This window comes from Camellia sinensis, chromosome 7 (genome assembly GCF_055761805.1).
Source record: "Camellia sinensis isolate YWXY chromosome 7, ASM5576180v1, whole genome shotgun sequence".
NCBI classification, from domain to species: domain Eukaryota; kingdom Viridiplantae; phylum Streptophyta; class Magnoliopsida; order Ericales; family Theaceae; genus Camellia; species Camellia sinensis.
The window spans coordinates 67,811,429-67,834,746 of NC_138967.1; the positions used below are offsets into that span (position 1 = coordinate 67,811,429).

The 23,318-nt window shown below is 35.0% G+C and overlaps 1 protein-coding gene across 2 annotated transcripts; it reads right to left on the reverse strand.

Annotated features, from left to right (window-relative positions):
• Positions 1–1,263: 1,263 nt before the first annotated feature.
• On the reverse strand, positions 1,264–22,469 carry LOC114267333 (2-isopropylmalate synthase A). 2 transcript variants are annotated; one of them, XM_082878104.1, is made up of 12 exons: positions 20,318–22,469; positions 18,263–18,476; positions 18,104–18,184; positions 15,401–15,493; positions 15,215–15,301; positions 10,190–10,290; positions 7,657–7,690; positions 7,469–7,543; positions 6,392–6,475; positions 6,162–6,296; positions 2,891–3,033; positions 1,264–1,792 (listed from the first exon to the last, which is right to left on the reverse strand). In XM_082878104.1, exons 1-12 carry the CDS (start codon positions 20,971–20,973, stop codon positions 1,660–1,662), a joined length of 1,836 nt encoding a protein of 611 aa, XP_082734230.1. In that variant the 5' UTR covers positions 20,974–22,469; the 3' UTR covers positions 1,264–1,659. The 2 variants fall into 2 exon arrangements, with proteins under 2 accessions (XP_082734230.1, XP_082734231.1); XM_082878105.1 differs by lacking the exons at positions 6,162–6,296; positions 6,392–6,475.
• Positions 22,470–23,318: the final 849 nt, after the last annotated feature.

A 23,318-nucleotide genomic window follows, 5' to 3' on the forward strand; every position in this document is an offset into this window, starting at 1 on the left:
GTAGAATTTTCTATAGTTTTAGAATTTCTAATTGTGAGTTTTAATTTGTAAAAGTTTCGAACTTCAGTAGAAGTAGTTAGATTTTTGACAACAAATATAAAATAACAGAGAGTAACTTTGTCAAACTTTCAACCAAATTTAGCACAAATTTGACTTCGCCATTGAAGTTGCCCAACCCTTAGCATTCTAACTGAGCTCTCAAACACTAACAATCAACCTCTAACACCATATATATGCAAGGGGAATTACCTTCCATTTTCATCCTATCATATACTTCGAAAATACAAAAAAAAAAAAAAAATATTCTACTAAAACAAACAAACAAACAAACAAACCATTAAATTTACTATTTCGATCTCTCGTAGCCAATCTGCCATGACATAAAAGGGACAATACATGAAAAACACACATCTGGGAATATATATTTTGTATGAACCCAACAAAACCAAGCTGCTCCATTTTGTTCTAATGGCTTCCCTAAATTGATTTAGGGTAAAATATTCAATTTGCAGAGGGAAACCATATAGAGAATTAGGCGGCATGAGCAATTATCTATTGAATGACTCTATTCCTTCGTTCCTTTTTCTTTTTTGTCAACGTGGAACAATTTGTTAATTTGTTTAGTAAAATTAGTGTCCTACTTAAAAAGTCATCGTTACTCCATTAGGTCAAACTCTTGACTTTTTCTCACTGCACTCTAAGATGCAACTACATGCCAACTTACCACAAAAACCTTGGTGAATGACTCCTTTCCTTCGCCAGGGCCAAAACTTCTTTTTTATTTTATTTTATTTTTTTTTTCTTTTAAAATCTTAATATTTAAAATAGATCTACTTAAATTAAATAATAGGAATAACTCAACTATCAAATTAGTTTGTAACCGAGTTTGCAAAATAAGAAAATTAAAAAGAAGGGTTCTATTGTACAACCTTACTTTGAAGACAATTCTCTCCAAATTTTTTATACAATGGATCAAAAGAGGTTGCCAATTCTCCAGCCATAAAAAGAAGGGGAAAAGAAAAGGGAAAAAAAAAGGCATTCTGTCCACCAATTTCACATTTATAAGATGTCCCAAATCTCTTAAATTGAATTGAAAAATTATCCTATTATCCATGAGGACTCATTCCAACATTGCATTTTCTTTCTTCTGTCTAATATGACTTTAGTGGGAATTCTATTTCAACAAAAAATGAGATTAGTCATTCCATTCTCACTTCATGCCATTCTTGTATACCAAATATAGCCTAAAGTATCAAATCTTAATTTCTCAAACGTAAGATTTCTCATTAATGTGAATGCCATCAATACTACACAGCCAACTTCAATTATAATACAACAAACAAAACACACACAAAAATAAACCAGGAGACACTGGTCACCTTGATGAACAGGGACACAATAAACGCTAGCTGCAACAATATATATGTTTCAGAAGCAGACAAAAGTCTGAACGGTTCTCAAACCAAATGTAATTTTCGACAGATTAAAATAAGGTGTTCAACAAATAGTCTATATCACACCTTTTTCAGGTTTTTTAAGCACCCTCGAAAACTGTCTCCTAGAAAGCACAGATCAAGGAGAAGAGTTGAAAAAGCAATCAACTGACTCTTCTATTTAGTACAACTAACATGGAAAACACAAAATTAATTCCTTGTATCTTCATGCTGACACTTGAGAATTTCCTTCATTCACCTTTGATTTGGATTGGTTCTTGAAACCTAACATCTTGTTTAAGGAATTAATGTATGCTCGGACACTTGAGACAACAATATCCATTCCTGCTCCAGTTCCACTGTCGCCAAAAGAAAGAGAAAATAAATCATATGATTCAAAGTAGCAAAATTCTATACCGCATCCACCCCCCAGTTATGACCTTTGTCTCTTTGGTTATGACCAATTGTGTTGTTAATTATAACTCATTCTGATATTAGTTATGATATTATTTTGGTTATGATCCAAGAGTTCTTTGTTATACCTTATGTGTTGTTTAGTTATAACTTATTTTTTTCTAGTTACGACTCCCATAATATTGAGTTATACCATTTGTGATAATCAAACTCATAAATGACATAATTTGCATACTCTTCAAAGTATATCTATATGTAAGTATTGTGAACTACATGATGTAATACCCATTTTTCTATCAATAACATTTTTTTTTGATAAATCATTTTTCTATAAATAACATATTTTAAAAGTATACAGTTTTTCTTTTTCTTTGGTAAAGAAGAGAAGGAAAGGGAATAGGGTAAGGAATCCTACATTCGCAACGTTAAGACTAAAACCTAGGCTTCACGCCAAGTAAGGGAACACCTCAACCACGAGGCTAACCCCTTGGTCTTAAAAAGTATACTGTTACATGTTTAAGTGAGTTTTAGAAATGTCAATGACGAAAATATTTTAAGGCAGTAGATTGTGAGATTCCTGTCGGACACATCCAAATGTGTCATTATATTTTTTTTTTAGATCCAGACATGCTTCGGACACTACATGTCTATCACTTACACACATGAAATACATTACAAGTTTGAATAAAATAACTTAGATGATAAAATGTTAAAAAATATATAATAGATTTATGCCTATTAAATCCTCCTTTAAACTTTAAGAATTAGTGTTAATGTTGTACTTTTTTTTTATTATTTTGAATGCAATAATAATCATATATATTACATATAATATATATATTACATATAATATATATATATATATAAAATCATATATTTTGTGCGTCTCTCAAGTGTCGTGTCCTATATTTTTTGAAAATTGACATGTCGGCATGTCTGTGCCCGTGCTTCTTAGCATGTGTGTAATTCAAGCAAAGGGAATTTGGAGGGAAAACAAAGAGAAACCAGTTTAGAAGAAAAGAAGATTCAAGCGCTTGTCACACCTAAATGTACGATGGACAGTTTCTCCAGTAGCATTAGTTGATGTGTGGTTGTTCTCCCCACGAATTAAAACTCTGGTAGTAGCTATGGCATCAATGCCTTCCGTTACAGAATTCATGGAGTACTCAAGAAGTGTTACAGGTTCCTGCATACATGGAAAAGGAGGAGTCATTTCAAATAGTTTCCCATGCTGAATGAATCGTTTGGTATGACCACAGTTAAATGGATGTCCAAAGTTGAGATAAATGTCTAACAACAAAAGAAGAGATACACAACTCAAAGAGCAAGTATTGAGTTTCATGCCGTGTACAGTTTAAATGTCACTGCTGCTATATCTTGATGGAAAAGGCTTCTCATAACAAAGCCAATATTGTGAGATCATCTCGTTTCAAAATAGAGAACATTAAAAAGACTGATAATACCCCAAAGCTTCCATTAAAATCTATAATTGAAAAAGGGTATCACTCATATTTTATAGTAAAAGTAGTTTTAAAATAAGTTTATGATAAATATCACATAGTGAGTCCTTTCTTCACTTCACCTAGACTACACTCTTCGTCAAGAAATTTATATTAAATTCTCCGAACATATACCATAGTTTTTCATGATAATTCTATTCTAAAAAAAAATAAAATTACGAACTTATTTAGCAGGCCAAACAGATACAAAGGATCAAGGCTACAAAACTGGCTACATTGACAATAGCAGACTAGAAGTTCTCTTGTTTTGCATACATATGATTAGGAAGTTATTTGTTGATTAGGATAATGATTCTGTTATATGCTAATTGAAGATTTAAATGAACAGTAGATATATATTTAAATTCCCATGCCTAAGAACAAAAAAGAGAAAGGAAAAAACAAACTAAAAAACAAACACAGCTTTCAATCAAAAAATGGTATCTATCCACTATTTTTATATTATTATGCCTCTGAAGGATATTGTAATCACCTGATAATCAGCAGTTCAATGAAAAAAATTTGGCCAAACAAGAATCTTGTTAATTTTTTTAGTACATTCTAAAATGCATTGCTTCTTTTGACTGCATTGTGATTAAGTGAATGTAATTCTACTTAAATCATTTCATCATACATGAACATATAATATGTTTCCATCCCTTCTTACTCCGCTTGAATGGATCATAAGGTCTACTAAAAATAATTTCCCCTATGAAGTTCTGTTACATGTTTCCTTAAATGTGAATTGAAGTTGCATGAAGTGCATAGCTTAATGCCCCTTTCTTAAGGACATATTGGTTGGTTTCACCACAAACAAATCACTTCTTTGTCCAACTCTAGAACTATACCATGATGTAAAACCTGTCATCCCAATCTAATCAAGGGCTGACAGTTTTTAGCTTGGTATAAGAATATGGAAGACTTTGTTGGAGATAATATTGTATTGTCAAAGATATCAGAATATATGGAGACCCCATGATTTGTTCTCATTCTATATATATGGTGTATCATGTAAACAAGAGTATAAAGTTGAGTGAATGAAAGATGTAGCCCCCTAGGGCTTTGTGTGTGTGTGGATTTAGGCCAATATTGGCCGAACCACATTAAGCCTTCGTGTTATTTCTTTTCATTTTCCTGTCTCTATTTTCTCTCCATATTCAACTTTATTGCCTTATTACAAAATTAAACTTAGTACCAGAGTCAACCAAACCCTAGGCTTGTTTTTCTCTAGAATGCTTTCTTACTCCACCTTTTTTTGTTATCAAAGTGTCTTTCTCTCTTCCTTAAGTTGACTAATAGTTTGTTGAAGTGGTAAGCAAACATTGTGTTTTTTACTTATTTCGAGGCTACCAGTGTGTTTGATAGCATTGTTATGTGACATACTGAGTTTTTCGGCTACTTCTCTACCCTTTTAGAATCCTTGTGCTGACGTGGTAAGCACATATTTGGTTCTTCTTTGTTTTTGGGCCACCGGTATGTTTGGTAGCATTCTTTGTGGGACGCCGTTTTTTCGGCCTTTCTGTTTGTGGTGATTTGTCGTTGCTTCGGTCTTGTTGCTTTCTCTCTCTCGGTTGGTTTCTCTTGCTGCCATCGTAACTAATTCCATGCACGTTTCTTTGTTGCAAGATGTTGATTTCTTACCTAAGTTCTTTGAAGTTGTCATTGAAGAGAGTGATTACAATTGTTGTTATCTTTCGACAACTTCATTGTAGTTGTTTGTAATGATCATCACATTTTCGAGTTCAAGTTGGACACTTCACTTTAACCATTCCGTGTTCCAACTTGAGAGGGAGTGTTGGAGATAATATTATATTGTCAAAGATATTAGAAGATATCATAATATATTATCTCCAACAGACTTGTGAAACATAAATATTGATATATCATGAAATGAAATCAAACTAAAATTAACTCATTAAAGAAGTATCACCTAATGAAAAAATGGGGGGAAAAAAAGACTAATGAATTGAGCATGCAAACCAATGACTAATAATAGTGTAATGAAGGAAGGCATTGTTCTCATTAAGGGTAATGCACAGGAAGAGGAAGGCTAAAATCATTGTGGGTTAAGAAAGCAAAGGAAGACATGATAGTGTGTTGTTTGGTTGAAGTTATGAACTATTGAGCCGAATGGCAAAACAAGATTCATCTAGCTGATTTCAAATTATCGGTATGAGGCTTTGTTGAGTAATAATTCAAACTAAAATTGCGTGTATGCTCTTTTTCATTCCTAAACTAACTGTTTTGTAGACTTTGGTTCTAGTTTTTGATAAATAAGTCCTTTGGTTCTGGTTTTTGAAAAACAAGTCCTCAAAGCCATAAATTTTGATTGTTGATAACGAATAGTTAAATCATTATCAACAATAGCCATTGGTAACTGGCTTGTTCATTGATAGTGATTTTGGAGTTGAGTTATTTTTTCAATGAGAAATTGAATAATAGTGTGATTTATATGCTTTAGTGAAACCAGAAGACCAGATAGTTGATGTATTAACTGAAAGTCCGGGTGGCAAGGTGTTTCATCATATTGTGTGCAAGTTGAGCATGAGAGATATCTATGCACTAACTTGATGGGGAGTGTTAAGTTGCGTTGAGGGAATTTTTTGTATTTTTAATTTATCTTCCTTTTAATATAAATGTATTGAGGTAAGAGAGGAAAACCCTAATTTTTAGAGTGCCTCTCTTGCAGATTATTTCTCTCGCTCGTGTCTCTTTCTTTTCTTCTTGGCACTTTTTCTTCTTCATACAATTCTAACTATTATCAAGCCTCATAGGAATATCGTGGGAGAAGAAAATACAAGTTTCTGCGGCAAACCTTCACAATGAGATCAACAGCTTTGTATGCTGAATCAACTGGACCTGTTCCATTCGCACATGCAATATGCTCTTCCCCCTCGGCATCAATGAGTCTAACAGTTGCCATAGGGAGACCAAGAGTTCCACATGTAACCTATTTGGCAAGTATTCAAATTAATTGTTAAGAGTCCCAACTTAATTGAATAATGAACAACGAGGTTGAAACTTAGAAGTAGAGTCTATACGTACTTGAACATCTCCAAGCTTCCAAACAACTTGTGGCTGGAAAACTACATCTGACACCAGTGCTATCAGATCATCATCAGTAGTAATCTGGACCACAACAAAAAACATAAACAGAACAAAAAATTTAATAACAATACTAATAATAATAAGAGACCCGAGTAAAGTGAGGGCTGAGGGAGTGGTTTAGGTTATTTATTTTATGCAACAAATCCAAAAGTTTTAGGTTATTACACCTTTAGCTAGTGAATACTGATTTACATTGACACAAAAGGCAACATGACAAAGACCATGCAACTCAATAAGGGAATTCATGCAACCTTGCGAGCACCCTCTTTATTGATTCTTAAATTGAGGCTAAGAAAACTGAGTATATCATTCCATTTCCAACATAAACAAAAGCACCCAAAATGATTAGCAAAGAATTTACTGCACTTTCACAAGAAGTAGAACCACAATACATACTTCTTGTGAAGGTGCAGTAAATTCTTTGCTAATCATTTTGGGTGCTTTTGTTTATGTTGGAAATGGAATGATATACTAAGTTTTCTTAGCCTCAATTTAACCAAATGTCCATGTATTGTGGTTTGACGGCTAGAAGAACAATTTTGCCAATATTTGCTTTGGTTTTCTTCCATCATCTACTCAAGAAACTCGAAATTAGTTATGAAAGCAAAGAGAGATAGCATCCTTATTTCTATGTTCCCCCGCTTATCAGGAAAAATCATGGTATGAATTGAAAAAACAGAAGAGTTTTGTGGGTAATTCTATTCGGACACTGGAAAATCTTAGTACACACCATTTGTCTCGTTCAAATATAAACTTTGAACAAAAATCAAATGTTCAGACATAAATTTCCAAACAAAAATGAATTGTTCAGTACATTCTGTTCGTTTTTTGTTCGGAAGTTTATATCCAAACAATATAAATTGTATGTACTGAGATTTTTTGTGTTAATAGAATTTCCCCAGTTTTGCATCCAGTCAGAGACTTTAATTAATTCAATAATGCCCTTTTTTTTAGCACTTAGTTTTTCAAAAATATCAGCTTCAACATTGTGAAGTATAAATTAATCCCCTCTACCTTTTTTATTTCAGCTACAGCTTTGAAACGCCAGAAAAGATCATCAAATTCCTTACCATCGACATTGTAACCAAGCTGAAAAGCCAGTAAATCAGGACTATTATTGCATGACATCAGGAAGTAAAGTTTAAACAATTCTCAACAAAAAAAAAAAAAAAAAAAAAGAAAAAGAAAAAATTGCACTCTACCTCTGAAAGGCGAGATTTCAAAGCATGACGTCCACTGTACCCAAAAAAATTTCACAAAAAATGTTATAATGTCACTCAAGAAAACTTTAACACTCCGTTTGGATCGAGAGATGAGAAAAGAAATGAAATTGTTGTAGTTCCTCACTTAGGTGAGAAGAAAAAAAATGATTGTAATTTATGACCTTCTTGTTTGGATGAAGAATGATTAAAAGAGGATAGATATGTCTTTTAATTATTTTTTTATTTTATTATTATTTTTTTTTTGTATACAGTAATTTTGGTTTGTCACGAAATCTCACCACTTTTGGAGAAAAAACAAAACTTAAGTTATGAGGGGGTCGTCTTTATCACCATTTCTCTTCCTTTCTCACCATTTCTCACCATATTGATCATCCAAACAAGTGACGAGAAACCTCATTCTCTCCTGTTTTCTTCTCTCACCAAACCTTTCCATTCAAACAAAGTGTTATTGAAATCATCTACAAAGGGAGAAAGAGAGGATTCGATCCACCAGCATCCATCATAGTAAGACCATATGAATATTTAATACTCTTAGATATAAATAGATCAGACAGAATATCCACCATCATTGCATCTAGCGTTTTGACAAGCACAACACAGTGACAAAAAAAAATTAAGGTTAAAAGAAGGGGAAAAAAAAAGAAAAAGAAAAAAAAAGATGATGCTGTACTGATAGTGCTAATTGTGAGGCTCAAGACTGCAGCACCATTTATAACCCTTAAAAGGGAGCAGCCAAATCCCTACCAAAGCAATTTAGGTGCAGGCACACACGAGAGACAGAGAGAGAGAGAGAGAGAGAGAGTGCAATGGACCAGCCTAGGGCACTTAATAAAGTTCATGTACACATAAGTGTTATATTGCATTTTTTATTTATTATCATTGAATGATATATTCTTATATATGACATATAATAAATATATAAAATTATATTTCATGCATGTCCCCCACATGTCGTGTCTTGCATTTTTTCAAAATTGCCGTATCAACATGCTCGTGTCGTGTCGCGTGTCCGTATCCATACTTCTTTGGTCACACCTTTTCTTGTATGCTCATTTCTTTGCCATACTAAATGGCAGAGCACAGTACAAAAGTGGTTAGGTTTTTGAAAATTTCTATGAATATTCACACAAACTCACAACTCGAAGGTGTTAACCGAGTGGCAAGTTGAACCATGATAAGTGCCTCAAGAAGCACAGGTCATGAGTTTAAATCCCGTGAAGCCCTTGATCCCCTTTTGGGGACCACCCCAGGACCTGTGCCCGGTAATTGCCCACTATGTGTGGAATGGGAGAGCAGTCATGACAAAGCCCCCGATTCCTCATTACCAAAATATATGCACAATTCTCCTCTTTTAGGTAACACTTTTAAATAACATACTTACCTAACATACTGGTATCAGAGCAGCTTGATTGCAGATATGCTACTTTGATCGTGGATCAGCCATCTCTTAGCTAATTGACTGGCATCTAGATGGTGTTAGATATATATATTCACACACCTCCCATCTTTTAGGCAACTCTTTTAAACAGCTTGACTAACAAAATGGTAGCAGAGCAATTTGATTGCCATAGATTGGGCCGCATCAAGATGGTACAAGAGTTTTTCCCAAGAATGCATCTTTCAAGATTGAGGTCAATCACATCGCCCATTATTTCGAGACGGAGGCCAATCACATCGCTCATCATTAAAGCACATAAATCAAAAACTCCAGTAATTGGATTCAGTTTGTAATTTTTTAATGAGAAAACTACAAATATCCAAGTACAGCTGAAATCACTATGTTATATATAGGTTTTGGAAAGTTATCTAAACTTATCTTTTAGTAAGTCTTTCAATAATGTTTCCATTTATGGTTTGTTTGGGATCAACCAATATATATTGCTTGGGATTCAGTCAGTCCAACTTCAACAAATCTTTTGTTTATTACTACTATGAATATTCACCGAGCCCTTGGAAACAAGCACAAGGCTTGGACAGGTTGATCCATTCCTTATTTAGACATGTTGATTCATCTCACTACCCTTGATTGAAGATTCTCAAGTTATCCTTTTTGATCAATGCTAGAAATTTAGTAGAAATTGGCTTTCTCTAAGCAACCAGCAGGTTTTATTTGTGTTACAATCCTTTGATCACAAATCGTCTGCCTGTTAGCCACTCAGATTACATAACTTTGGTTTTGTCAAGGTCTCACTGAAAAAGTGTTTTGTTGCACATGTATATCTTCAAATACAATTTGACCTCAGATACAAACACTCAATCCCATTTTCTGGAGATCTAGTCCACAGTACATCTACTACAATAGTGCAAGATGCAGGATGATATCTTAGCATGTGCAAACATGCATTTTCTATGCTTGGTTGAAGGAGGAAAACATCAAGAAGATACATTTAATATATTGGTAGTAAGAAGTAAAAAGAACTAAACAAAACAAACAAAAACAAGTTGAAAGACCCAAAAAAGGAAAAGAAAAAGGAAACAGAAATCTGCCAAGTAGAAATTTGGTACAGCATACCTGAGTTTTCCAAGGACAATGCCAGACTCATTAGCCCGGTGAAGCCCAATATCTTCAGGAGATATAATCTCATATGTATTTTTATGTTTAAGCATTCCATCCTACAAAACATATAGTATAAGTCAATTTTAAAAGTCTAAATCAATTTTAGAGATGAGAACAAACATGGGTTTTTGAAAAAGTACGAAGACATTTTCCTTTCATAAATCTGAACTCAAAAAAAACAAAAGCTATATACAGAAACCTAAAGTTGAAAGTAAGAAAAAGATCATAAAAGTAAAGATTAAAGAAAACAAATGCACTAGTGTTTCCCAAAGATACGTGTTGTTGTTTGTGTTGCATTGTTTTTCTTTTTGTTTTACTTTTTTGGCTTGGAGAAGACATTTTTGGTTTTCCTTCCGTTTTTCCATCTCCTCAAAGATATACCTAATGTATCTTGGTCAAAATAATTAATATAATGTAAAATGGAAGAGTCACGATTCACAACAATTGAGATTTATGGGACAGAGAAAGAGGGAAAACAGAATCAAAAGGCATGATGATAATTGCAAAATAAAGAAAGATGTAAACTAAAGATCGAAGGAGACTGTGAACTGCAATAATTGTCTACCAGGATTTCTAATGCCAGGAACCCTTGATTAGTAAGGCGGTAATGCCATAAGCAACTTCCAGTAGTAATTTCTTTTGGCAAACTTCTCCAACCTTTTGGGGGCACCAAACGGGTATATGTTACCACCCCTGACTACTGATTGATGGCATCTGTGAGCATATATATTACACAATGCCCCCATATTGAACGTCACTAACCACCACAAGTTCTCTAGAAATATTATCCACTCAATCCACTGAAACCACCATCAGGTCACTATAAGACGAGATTTCTGAAAGCAGATCCTGGATCTTTGTCAGCAAGTCACCACGGTGGCCACAAATGAACTAGGTTTCCACGAGCAACATAAAATTGATCCATCTGTGGGATTCAGGCTTCTTTATAAATAAACAACTGATCCTGAGCCTAGATTCCATGATTGTCAACAAATGAATTTGCTTAAACAGGCCATAGCTTGACCCATCCAGCTTGAATTGCCATCCAATCACAATGCTATAAATTTATTGAACTTTTTATGGTCAATTATAACATATACAAACTTACAGTACAGCTTTTGACAGAGCAAACTCATTAGAATATAACAAAAGTAGAATGTCTTACATTGCAGAAAAAGAAGAGGGAAGAGCCAAAGCTCTTCCAAATCAACACTATTATCAACCTATCTGCAAGTTGTTTTCCTAAGAGGCCAAAATTATAGGCCTTACAAAACCCCAGTAACAAGTTATTACTGTATAAAATTATCTTCAACAGAAATAGTAAATGGAATAAATATCAATGTAACTGAATTATATGTGTATACAATATAAAACCACGTAGACCAATATAACTAATTGATCTCTCCTTTCTTGCTAGAGAGGCAAAACTGGTGACGTCTCATTCATTATCCAACCAAAAACAAAAACAACACTGAATTGCAATTAGTCATAGTGAATCACAATAAATAACAATGAATTGCATATCAAATCAAACGATTCACTCAATTTTCAATTCAATAGCACAATTTGAATCGTTTTAGTTGAAGCTTGTATAGAATCCTTTGTAGCGCGAGCTGTTCCTTGTGGAATCATGAAAAAGGAGGTCTAGCCCAGGGTGGATCACGAGTTGGCCCTTCTTATGCAGTGAGGTATTGAGTTCAACCTTGAACCAAGAAAAAAGTAGTCAAGTAAATTGGTCCGTTGAGCTGGTAAGCTGGTTTCGGACTTCTTCTTCGAACTAACTCCTTCGTTGAGCTCACAATAAATCGCAATGAATTGCATATCAAATCAAACGATTCACTCAATTTTTGATTCAACAGCACAATTTGAATCGTTTTGGTTGAAACTTGTATAGAATCCTTTGTAGTGCGAGCTATTCTTTGTGAAATCATGAAAAAGGAGGTCTAGCCCAGGGTGGGTCACGAGTTGGCCCTTCGTATGCAGTGAGGGATTGAGTTCAACCTTGAACCAAGAAAAAGGAAGTCAAGTAAATTGGCCATTGAGCTAGTAAGTTGGTTTCGGACTTCTTCGAACTGACTCCTTTGTTGAGCTAAAGTTTCTCAAGTGTGTAGCGAGACAAGGGGGGATCAACACTTGTGCTTGTATTTTGAGCTCCCGTTTTTTCTGGCACAACCCAAATTTAGTACACAAGTTTTGTTATCCTTTGAATTGGGGTTCACCAAAATTTTGTGAGCCGAAAAATTGTGGGGTGAGCTCAAAGAGTGAGTTGTTGTAAGCCCGAAAGTTGGGTGATTTTGAGTTGTCATGCTACCGAGTTGTGAGCTTAAGTCTTTTGAGTTGCATGTAGTTGTTGTGAGCTCGAAAGTTGGTTGATTTTGAGCTGTCAAGCTATCAAGTTGTGAGATGAAGTCTTACGAGCTACAATTAGCAATACTTTCACGAATTTGATTAAAGGCGAGCTTTGGTCTCTTAACTACACTTGGGCTTTCTTGAAACTTCTTTGTTGATCTTTTCAGAGGATCAAGTAAATGGTTGAGGGTGGTTGCTTGGTCTTTGATTTTCCGTGAATTGAAGAGAATCTGTGAGCTGAAGGTGTACCAAGCCAGGAGTGACGCAAGCTGCAAAAATTCACCATTTGTCAAAATATTCTAAGAGTTTTGTCAAAATGCACTTGAAATTTTGGGCTTTGATTTTTATATGTTAAAACAAATATGTGAGCTAAAGGTATCGCAAGCCAAGAGTGTCGCAAGCTGGGGTGATTGCGGCTTTTTTCATCAAGCTATAACTCCTTCGTTGAGCTAATTTCTTTTGGTGAGTTTCTACATTTCAAACTTTTTTTGTTATTGCTCCATACTTGTACTGCTTCATAATTTAATGCTCAGTTGGGCACAACTTGTTTGCTTCTTGCTTGAGCCAGAGATTTATCCACAGAGGTGTAGCGAGCTAGCGGGGTTCATTTGTTGTTGGCTGTATTTCAAAACCCTTTCAGTGAGTTTCTTTTAATTGAACAAGCTCTTGCCTCCCTTGAATTGCAACACCCTTTATTTGTTTGGAAGTAAATTGTGTAGGTAGGCATTGCACTTGCCTTCAAGTCTAGAGCTTCATGCTTGTAAGCTCAGTTGGGTTGGACATTGAGTAATCCTTAGATAACTTCTTTTCGTTTGAAGTTTCCATGTCTTTGTCTACATTCCTTTGGCAGAGTCAAGTATTGACTTGGAATTTTGAATGCCTGATGTAGGTAGATTTGTAAAACACTTGGAGATGGCAAAAGTAAAAATGGGTGCTAACTTGGCCCCAACAAATGTACCTAGTGATTCACAAGTGACGCTCGCAGGTGCTTCAAAAAGGAGCAGATCAAATAGAAAGTGTCATTACAAAGCCAAAAAGGACGAAATGAAGCCTCTTGATGTGCCGGGGTTGGGGTTGGGCGCCTTTCTTTGGCCATTATGATAAATTTTGGGGAAAAGTTAGATCTATTTGATGAGGCTGCGACGAGTTCGACCGAAGTTTTGTTGGGCGGTGTTAAGTCCGACAAGGGAATGGAAGCCCCTATTCAACCAGGCTCTATTGTGCTCATTTATTTGGAGTTGGGGAGCTAACCGTTTTATGTCCCTGCTTTCAAATACTACATCGGTGTGAAGGATGATTTCCATATTTGAACTAAAGTTGTATTTCGTCATCTCCCTTGTCACAAGCTTTTAGAATCCGCAAGTATTGCTTTTGTCATTTTGGGGTGGTCACAAGTCACTGTTAGGTGAGTGCCCGACTGGTTTAGACTTTATGCTTTCTAGGTAGAGCTTGAGTTCCCACACTTTTGTAGCTCCATGGGGGGAGGCGGGCCAACTTTGGAGGATGTCACCGTCTTGACTGGTTTGAAACATATTGCGAAGGCTAACCCTACTTATTACCACTTTTGTAGCTCCATGAGGGGAGGTGAGCCAACTTTGGAGGATGTCACCATCTTGACTGGTTTGAAACATATTAGGAAGGCTAATCCTACTTATTACTAGCTATCGAGTAGGCAACTGGCCATTGTGACAGAATTGGAGGCCTCAACTAATGAGGCAGGGAGGATGTTGAGTATTTATAGGAACGAAGTCTATGTTAGGACTCAATGGTGCGACTTCAAGAAGAATTGCTTTGGTGGTTGGTTGTGGTATTAGTACCACGATTTGAGCAAAAAAGAATGATAAACCTTCAACGCATGGAGTGACAAGGCCTAGCATGAAGGGTGGAAAATGGGGAAGTCCTTGGCATTTGGTTGCTTACATGTGTTCTGGGTGGTTGGCCTTAGGATGGTAGTAATTATGACTTGTTCCCCATTGATGCCATTCTTGCAAGTGGGTGTCCGGTTTCATTGGTGCCCTTGTTCCTTGGAAGCTTGGATAGGAAGTTGGATATGTATCAAGAGGCCACTTGTCGATCAAAAGGAAGATATGATGTTGTGAACTTAACATTTCTTCTAGTGTTTTTCTACGAGTGATTTCCTTACGTAGCCCCCAAGTCGAAGTCATTTTCCAATGATACGGAAGGGATTGAACCCCGTTGTGCTTGTTGGTCCGACGTGGATGTCCAAGGGGAATTGATAGACATTTTTTATTGCGAGGATGAATTTGTGTTTCGTCCTTATGTCGCATCAATTTTTGGGGTTTTCTTATTTGATGGGTATCGTGCAAAGGATTACGTGGTTGAGATTGGATCGGGTGTGTCTTCTTTGGTAAATGTTGATCCTCTGGCCCTTTTTAACGTCATCCACAAGAAAAAATAGTTTCATAAAATAGAAAGGCTAAATAATTAAGAGGACAAGATATTGCAAAGTAGCTGCTCTTAAAAACCAAAGACAAGAAGTAGAGAACCATCAACTAATGAGATGATGAATAAAAGAAAAACATGGCCATATAGGTCAAGAACGTAGAAGTTAAGGATACCTAGCTGAGTAAATGAAACAAATCATTATATCATTTTTAGTACAACACCAACCTGATGGATACCACTTTCATGAGCAAAAGCATTAGCCCCAACAATGGCCTTGTGTGGTTGCACATGCAGTCCACTGTACTCTTCTACCTAGATAAATTATCCATTAATTAATAATCACAATACAAACAATTTAATTAAGGGAAATACTGATATTAAAAGTTGCAAACGCAGTCCTAGAAACATAACCATCTTGCTTGACATAACAATTTGTTGTGTATTGATCCCGGTATAAAGGCTTCCTAACACTTGTTCTCCACGGCATTTAAGGGCCATGGCAACCTACATTGGAAAGAAAAGCAAGCAGCACATTAGATCGATATAGAAATTTCAAGGTGAAAAGAATCCTTAAAAAAATCTAAGAAAATTAAGTTGAGTAACATCCTTAAAGGAAAACTTGTTAAATTGAATACATGATTTATATTTGCTAAAATGGTTATAATGGCACCCAATACCAGAAATAATAACATTCATGATGTAGAAAATTTTCAATTTATGTATTATTTGCATTTTCTTAATGAAAAGTACAAGACAAAAAGCAAAAATATACATTACAAGTATGAGAGGGAAAATAGAATATACAGCTTCACCACTTATCCATCAACCAGACATGTCCATCAAAGGGCTTAACAAGATGTAATCCTAGTTTTGTAGATGTAACCCAAAAATTTTAATGTTTTTGATATTTCATGGGTGTTTCAATTGCAATAAAGTATCCATGTTGAAGATGCTATCCTATATAACTTTTTAGGGCATAGAAATAATTGTGGAAGATTCCATGATTCATTTATATCTTTGTTTGAAAATTTGGGCAGTATGAGGATGAAAAACATAGACACACACTATAACTGACCCATGCCTAAGCCTAAAAGGATACATGACCAGTGTCCTTGAAAAATGGAAGCACGACAAGTGACACAAATAACAAATCTTATCCCACAAGACTCCTATATCCTCAAACTTATCCTCAAAATTCTTGCATTTCCTTCCAACCAAATGACCCAAAGCACGACAAGTAACACAATTCCAAAGTACTCAAGCTTTCCTGTTGAAGCCAAAACCTCTATTGTCAATAAAGAACATCCAAACACATCAAGCTGGAACTACACATTCAATCTCCACCAACTAAAACAATCTATTCCATGATGTCATCATAGCCACGGGCCAGTGCAAAAATAAATTATGAATACTTTCCTCAATCCTCTTACACAATACAATATAGTAGAAGTAAATAACATTAGTTACTCACAAAGTTTTTAAAGGTTAGTGCACAAAGCGAGGCATTTTACCCCTCAACACGAAGGTGTTGAAGCCTTTTGAGTTTTGAATTTTTATATTTTAATAAAATATAAAATTAATTAAAAATAGCATAAAAAGAGTTTAGAAAATAGGAATAGCAAAGAAAATTCATAAAAACCATTCCAAGCATAGAACATAATGAAATGATAAATCCAAACATTATAAGAGTATTCTAAGCATAGAAACATAATGAATTGTAAAAACCAGACATAGACAACAAGTAAATATTATTACAGCCGATTCCAAAATAACAATGCACACCTAATAGCAACCAAAGCAAGAAAGCAAAACTAGCACAAGTTAACAATGCCTAGCTTAACTTATTATAACCTATTACAATAGAATTGACAAAAAAAGAACAAAAAAGAAAAGATCAGAAGAGAATTCGAGACCAGTGCTTTGTAAATCGAAGCCTTACTCGAATCAGCAACTTGAACCCTAGGTTTGCTTCTTTTTTTTATTGGCTTCCTTCCTCATGAAAACCCTTGCTTACATGAAAACCCCTTATAAGTCTAATGTGACAGTTTATTTCCCGCTTATGTAATGCACCATTTACTAGAATTTTTAAATTTTTTTACAACCTAGCTTATGGTTAGTACACCTTTCCAATCGAAAAGGAGTGAAATGCATAAAAGGCACACCTAAGATGAACACCTTACCGAAAATAGATGCACATAATTGCTACCACACTTAAACACATTTGTGCATCTTTCGTGAGCCTCGCAAGGTGCAGTTTAGAAATGCCTCAAAAGACTTTGGTCACTCATACACCAACTGAATTTAGGTTAGCAAAAAAATCTTGCAAAAGGAAATTCAATAGGCAAACGAAAAGCAACCAAAAAATATTTTTGCTCCCTACTTTGTCATCAAAAACAAAAACCACAAAATGGGAAAGAAAATGGAAAAAGGAAAAGGAAAAGGAAAAATGAAAAGAAAACATTATTATCACATACAAAATGCAATTCTATGTTACCTAGAACGTGGATCGTTCCGGTTCATGAAAGGGGAACGGGAACGTTGTATGCCACATGGTCTAAAATGTGATACGATAGGAGTAGACTTATATATATTACACTTAAGAATTTAAGGTACTTCTAGAGTAATTTTCTTTTAACAATTAAGTATCCAATAAATGTTTTTTTTTTTTTTCATGTCGCAAATCATTTTCCCATTTGATGGGACTTAAGGCTTGATTTGGTTTGGTTTGGTTTGGTTGGTTGGTTGGTTGGTACATAGCAAATCATTTCTATGAAAATTATGACACATTTTTTATATTTTTGTCTCGTTAAAACTTAACTCACCTTAAATTTTAGTTCATATATTTTATATTTTATTTTTTCTCTCCTAAGGTAACATTTAAGGAAATATATTAGAAAAAACTTTTGGGATTGCTTCAGATCACTAAGTGTACCATGTTTCGGAACGAAAGTGTACCATATTTCGGAATGCGTGTACCAATTCGTAACTCACTAGGGTATTAGCATTTTCTGGTAACATAGATGCAGTCCATATAAAAGTGTCCATGAAACTAAGAGAGAGTCAAAATTTGCTTTCTGCACACAGTCCAAAGTCATATGCAAAATATACACACACCTCCTCTAATGAAGCATTACCGGCTCTTTCACCAATGCCATTAATTGTAACTTCCACTTGTCTTGCACCTGCGCATGCTCCCTGAATTTATGCGAGCTAAGTGAGTACAACTTGGTATTGTGGCCCTCAAATGTGTATAAGACAAATACAATTACATACCGCTAATGTGTTGGCAGTAGAAAGCCCAAGATCATTATGGCAGTGTGTCGAAATAATCACATTTTCGATTCCAGGTGTGTTGGCTCTTATGTCAGCAATCAATTGTCCAAATTCATTAGGCATATTATAGCCAACAGTATCGGGGATATTCAGAGTTGTAGCCCCAGCTTTAATAACTTCACCCAGAATATGATAAAGAAACTCTCTATCAGATCTGTTAAGGACCAACAGTAAGATACTGTTACGTTTTTTTTTTTTTTGGATAAATAAAAGTAAGAGACTGTTATGTTAACAACAAGATGTTTCCAACAAAGACCAAGATCCTAGCAAGTCGTCACTGAGTAGGAATGATGTTCACAAAATAATTAACTGCGGATAACTTAACAAGACCGTTATACACCTTTATAGGCTATTTTCATAATTCAAAACTTTGTGAAAAGCCTACAATAAAAAAAAAATAAATAAAAGCTATAGGATGTAAGATCTTTTTCTTTACTTAAGATGGACAATAACTCAGAAGATTAATTCAACTAACTTTGCCATTTAAGATTTTAGTATTCTTGTACCATCCCATTTTTCTCAATTATCAAAAAATTTCACAATCTCTAGTATATGAAACTATCTTGAGGCTCAAAAGCTACCCTTTGGCAATGCAACATTATTTAAGAGCTAGTCATTGGTGTAGATCAAAGAGATTAACAAAACATAGAAATAAGAGATTGGGTCTTAGAAGAAGTGCAACTAACCTCTAGCTAGAAAATATTGGCTCACCCCTCCATACAACAAGAACCATTACATATTCATCATGCCAACTTCTCACGAAAATCACAAAGGATTAACAGAAATATAGACTCCTTTGTTCCCTTTTCTTTGCCCTCTCATCAATTATTCTTCAATCATGTCAATTTCTCTTCATTATTGTCCAGCTTGTTTGGATAAATTTTTTCATAATGTTTCAGTTTTAATAGCAAATTCAAAAAAAAAAAAAGAAAAGAAAAGAAAAGAAAAGAAAAATAAAAAATGCGGAGGAATGAGTTTCACGCCTTCAAGTTCGTTAAATATGAAACGAACATAATCAATAAAAGAATAGAAATCATGGAACTGTAAGTAAACAGGAAATAGATAACTAGAAACAAAGGAAAAAGCAGAAATTGGTAGTGAACAGGCACCATATGCTTAATTATTAATGAGAAGTTGATGTAAAGCCTCACTCAAGACAGTGCAATCGAAACACTTTTGTGATTCCAGTAGATGACATATTTCGATCCCTCAATATTCAATCAAGAAACATCACAAAAAGGTGGTCTTTTGCTGTATTCAGTAACAACTCCAATAAAATGGGTGGCCAAGTGCACGGTCCCGCTAAGGCGGTGTCTGGCAGGGGAAGATGTATACAACTAAAATTTGGATAATGTTTTCTTCTCTTTTTATATAATTTATCCTTTACATCTATCTGTATTAGTTTTGATGGTTTTAATCTTATCAGTGTAATTATGCTAATTTTATAGTGCTTATTGTATACCCATTATAAAATTTAGGCCTTATTTGATTAACAAGATTACTAGTCAAGGGATTAATAATTTCCATGAATTAGTGTAGTATTAGTTATCCAAATTTATTCTGAATAAACTTGTATTTTTTTTCTTTCACAAGTACTTGAAATTTTGATCCCAAGTCTCGTTTGGCAAGTGATTTTTTTTGTCAAAAAGTCAAAAAATCACTAAAAAAACTAAAAAACCAATAATCTATATCAAAAAATTAAAAATTCTCTTTTCTCTCTACTTTTGTACATCTTTTTATAAAAAACTAAAAAGTCATCTCAAACATTCTTAGTTTTTTTCACATCATATTTTAGCAAAAATAAAAATAAAAATTATTAAAAAAGTTTGATCCCAAACGAGGCCTCTTAAAACTTTATAAATTTCGTCCAATTGCATGTCTGCTACACATGTAATCCAGTTAACACAATTTGCAATAAAAAACAAGGGTATGCTATAATCCTACTAATCAAACATGCCCTTAGAGAGAAGAAAAGTAAGAAAGAAAGAAACTGACCGTCCAGCATCTTCAGGGCTAAAATCAACATCATCACATCCCAAGCTCCTGGCATACTTGACCATACTGACCGCAATCTCCAAAACCTCCTCTTTACTCTTCTTGAGCTTGTTCTTCATATGAATTTCACTGGTAGCAATAAAAGTATGAATCCTGGGCCTCTTGGCGAACTTGATAGCCTCCCAAGCAGCATCAATATCATTCTTACAGCATCGAGCAAGGCCACAAATGACAGGCACAAAACCATCCTCATCAACCGAATTACCGACCACCTGAGAAATGACTCTGACGGCCTCAAGATCGTCGTTGGAGGCGGCGGGGAAGCCGGCCTCGATGATGTCGACGCCGAGCTTGGAGAGCTGGCGGGCGATGTCGAGCTTCTCCTTGCTGGTCATGGTGGCGCCGGGGGACTGTTCGCCGTCGCGGAGGGTGGTGTCGAAGATGCGGACGTAGTGGGGGTCCGGGATGCGATTGGGGATGTAGGTAGGCCGAGATCGGGGACTGGAGGAGGAGCAGAAAATGGCTGTGAATGGGGTTGACGATTTTGAGGGTTTGGTGTTGGAATAGAGAAGAACGCGAGTTGGGTTGGTGATGGTGGTGGGTTTGATGAAGTGGGAAATGGGTGTGAAATTGGGGTTGGAGAACAGAGACGCCATTGATGGAGAGAAAGAGAGAGAGCGAGAGAGAGTTTTCAATGGCTCTATGAGGTTGGAACTTAAAACCCTACAGAGATGAGGTTATGGGTTTTTAATGGGTTTTTAATGGAGTACGCAATGAGTCCAGATCCTCTGTCCTGTTACGTTTTTAATGGGTTTTTAATGGAGTACGTAATGAGTCCAGATCCTCCGCCATGTTACGTGCCGTGATTCCTTTCAAAACGATATCGTTTTAGATTTTTTTTTTTTTTTCTTTTTCAGCTCTCAAATCAGAGAGACAAACCACCAAACATTAAACTGGGGGTCAAAAGCTTGAATTCCAACTCTCACGCCCATGCCCGTGCCCATTACCATTAAATTGGGGGACAAAAGAGATCCATACTTGGTAGATATTTCATTGATTTAGCATTTTGTAGAACACTTGGAGGAGGTGATTTTGAATCCATCTTCCAAGTAGGCACAGGAGTGCTCGACCCACCTCTTTTCCCAACCAAAATCGTTCGTTTCAAACGATAATTGCGAACCAGTGAGGAAGATGAACATAACCAATGAGGAAGATGATGAAGATGAATAGCCTTTTTATGTAACCAAAAAAAAACAAAGAACAACCTCTTTTCCCCGATCTTACATTCCCTTCATTCAACTCTTCCATTTTCATTCAATTTTCATTCAATTTTTGCCTCAGCATTCTCTATTACACATAAATTAACCATGATGTTCTTGACAAAAACAATCTTCAGAAGTGAATTTCAAAATTTGGGTATTGCTGAAATTGTGGAAACAATGATGGGTTTTGGGTTTAAATACACAAGGGAGAGAGAGAAAAGAGGAGGAGATTGAATATCCATTGCAATCGAAAACTCTCATGCCCATTACCATTAACAGAAGGATCACTCACACTCTTTAAACCACCTAACCCATTATAATTTTTATAAGAAACCCCAAACCCATCATTTAAATTCTCAGATCAACACAGTTTTTATGTCTAAAAACATACCCATTCATCACAAACAAAAATCCAGATCCTAGAGGGCTTATCGAGCGATTCGAGCTTGTCAAACTCATCGACTATGCACCGAACGTCGTCATCCGAACTGATCAACACCAGAGGGGCTTCATCGTCGTTGATTGGGAGTTGGTTAAGATCCGAAATCTTCGCTCGAAGCCTTGAAAAGCCGATGTAAACGATTGGGGTGGTTGGGTCGCCAGCGACGAGAGAGAAATGCAGTCGAAGGAACTGAATGTGGCCTCGCCGCCACAGTCATCGTCTCTTCCCTCTTCGTCTCTGGTTTTTTGTTTTAGATGGTCTCTCTCTGGTTTTGAGAGTTGAAAGAAAAAATAAATAAATAAATTCAAAACCACGTCGTTTTGGAAGAACCGCAGGAACATGGCAGAAGATCTGGACTCGAGGTTAATGGGTTTTTAATGGAGTACTTGAGACTTGTCAAAATCAGGGTGACTTTTAATTTTTAATTTGTTTTTAACTTAATTTTGAAATTCACACATTTTAAAAACATTAATTTACTAATTCAATATTATATTTTAAAATTTTGAAATTTAAAATTATTTGAAATTATATTTTTTTCAAAAGAAAAATGCTTAGTAGCCCGAATTTATGTGGCTTGAATGGTTCGAATGTATTAAAACGAGGGTGTTTTATTATCAAAATAACGTCATTTTGACATATTCGAGCCATTTAAGTCATAAATTTTCGGCCACCAAACATTATCATTTTCATAAATATAATTTTGTATGAAACAATATAAATAAGGGCGCTTTGACAAAAAAAATCCAATCTTGAATTTTCATTGTTCAAAGTTTGAGGCACTAATTTAGGAAAATTCTATTTCTACATATCAAGTTTTCTTACTCCACACACTTAATGAATTTTTTTAGAATCACAATTTTATCCTTTAACAAAATTACTATCTCACCCACCATCATCTCAAAAACAGAGTTTGAAATATTTTTTTTGTAAAATTTGTACTTTCTAAATGTATTTAGATTAAACAGATTTAAAATAGTAACAAAATTGATAAAAGTATTAAAAAAATTATTAAAATTTCAAAAATACAAATTAAAATGGATTCAATCACCAAAAAAAAAAAAAGAAGATATTTGGTCATCTGAAAAATGAAATTGAATCATGCTTGCATGCACACATAATTTATTAGTCAGATTTACTAAAGGTGATTACATTTTCAACATGTAACTATCAATTTTTTTTTTTTTTTTCATTTTTCTTGATTGAATCCCATTTTTAGCAAACAAGAAAGGGTAAGAAAAAGAGACGATCAAAATCCAATTTTCAAATCTATTCCTCCCTGGATATTAAGTCTCCAAAA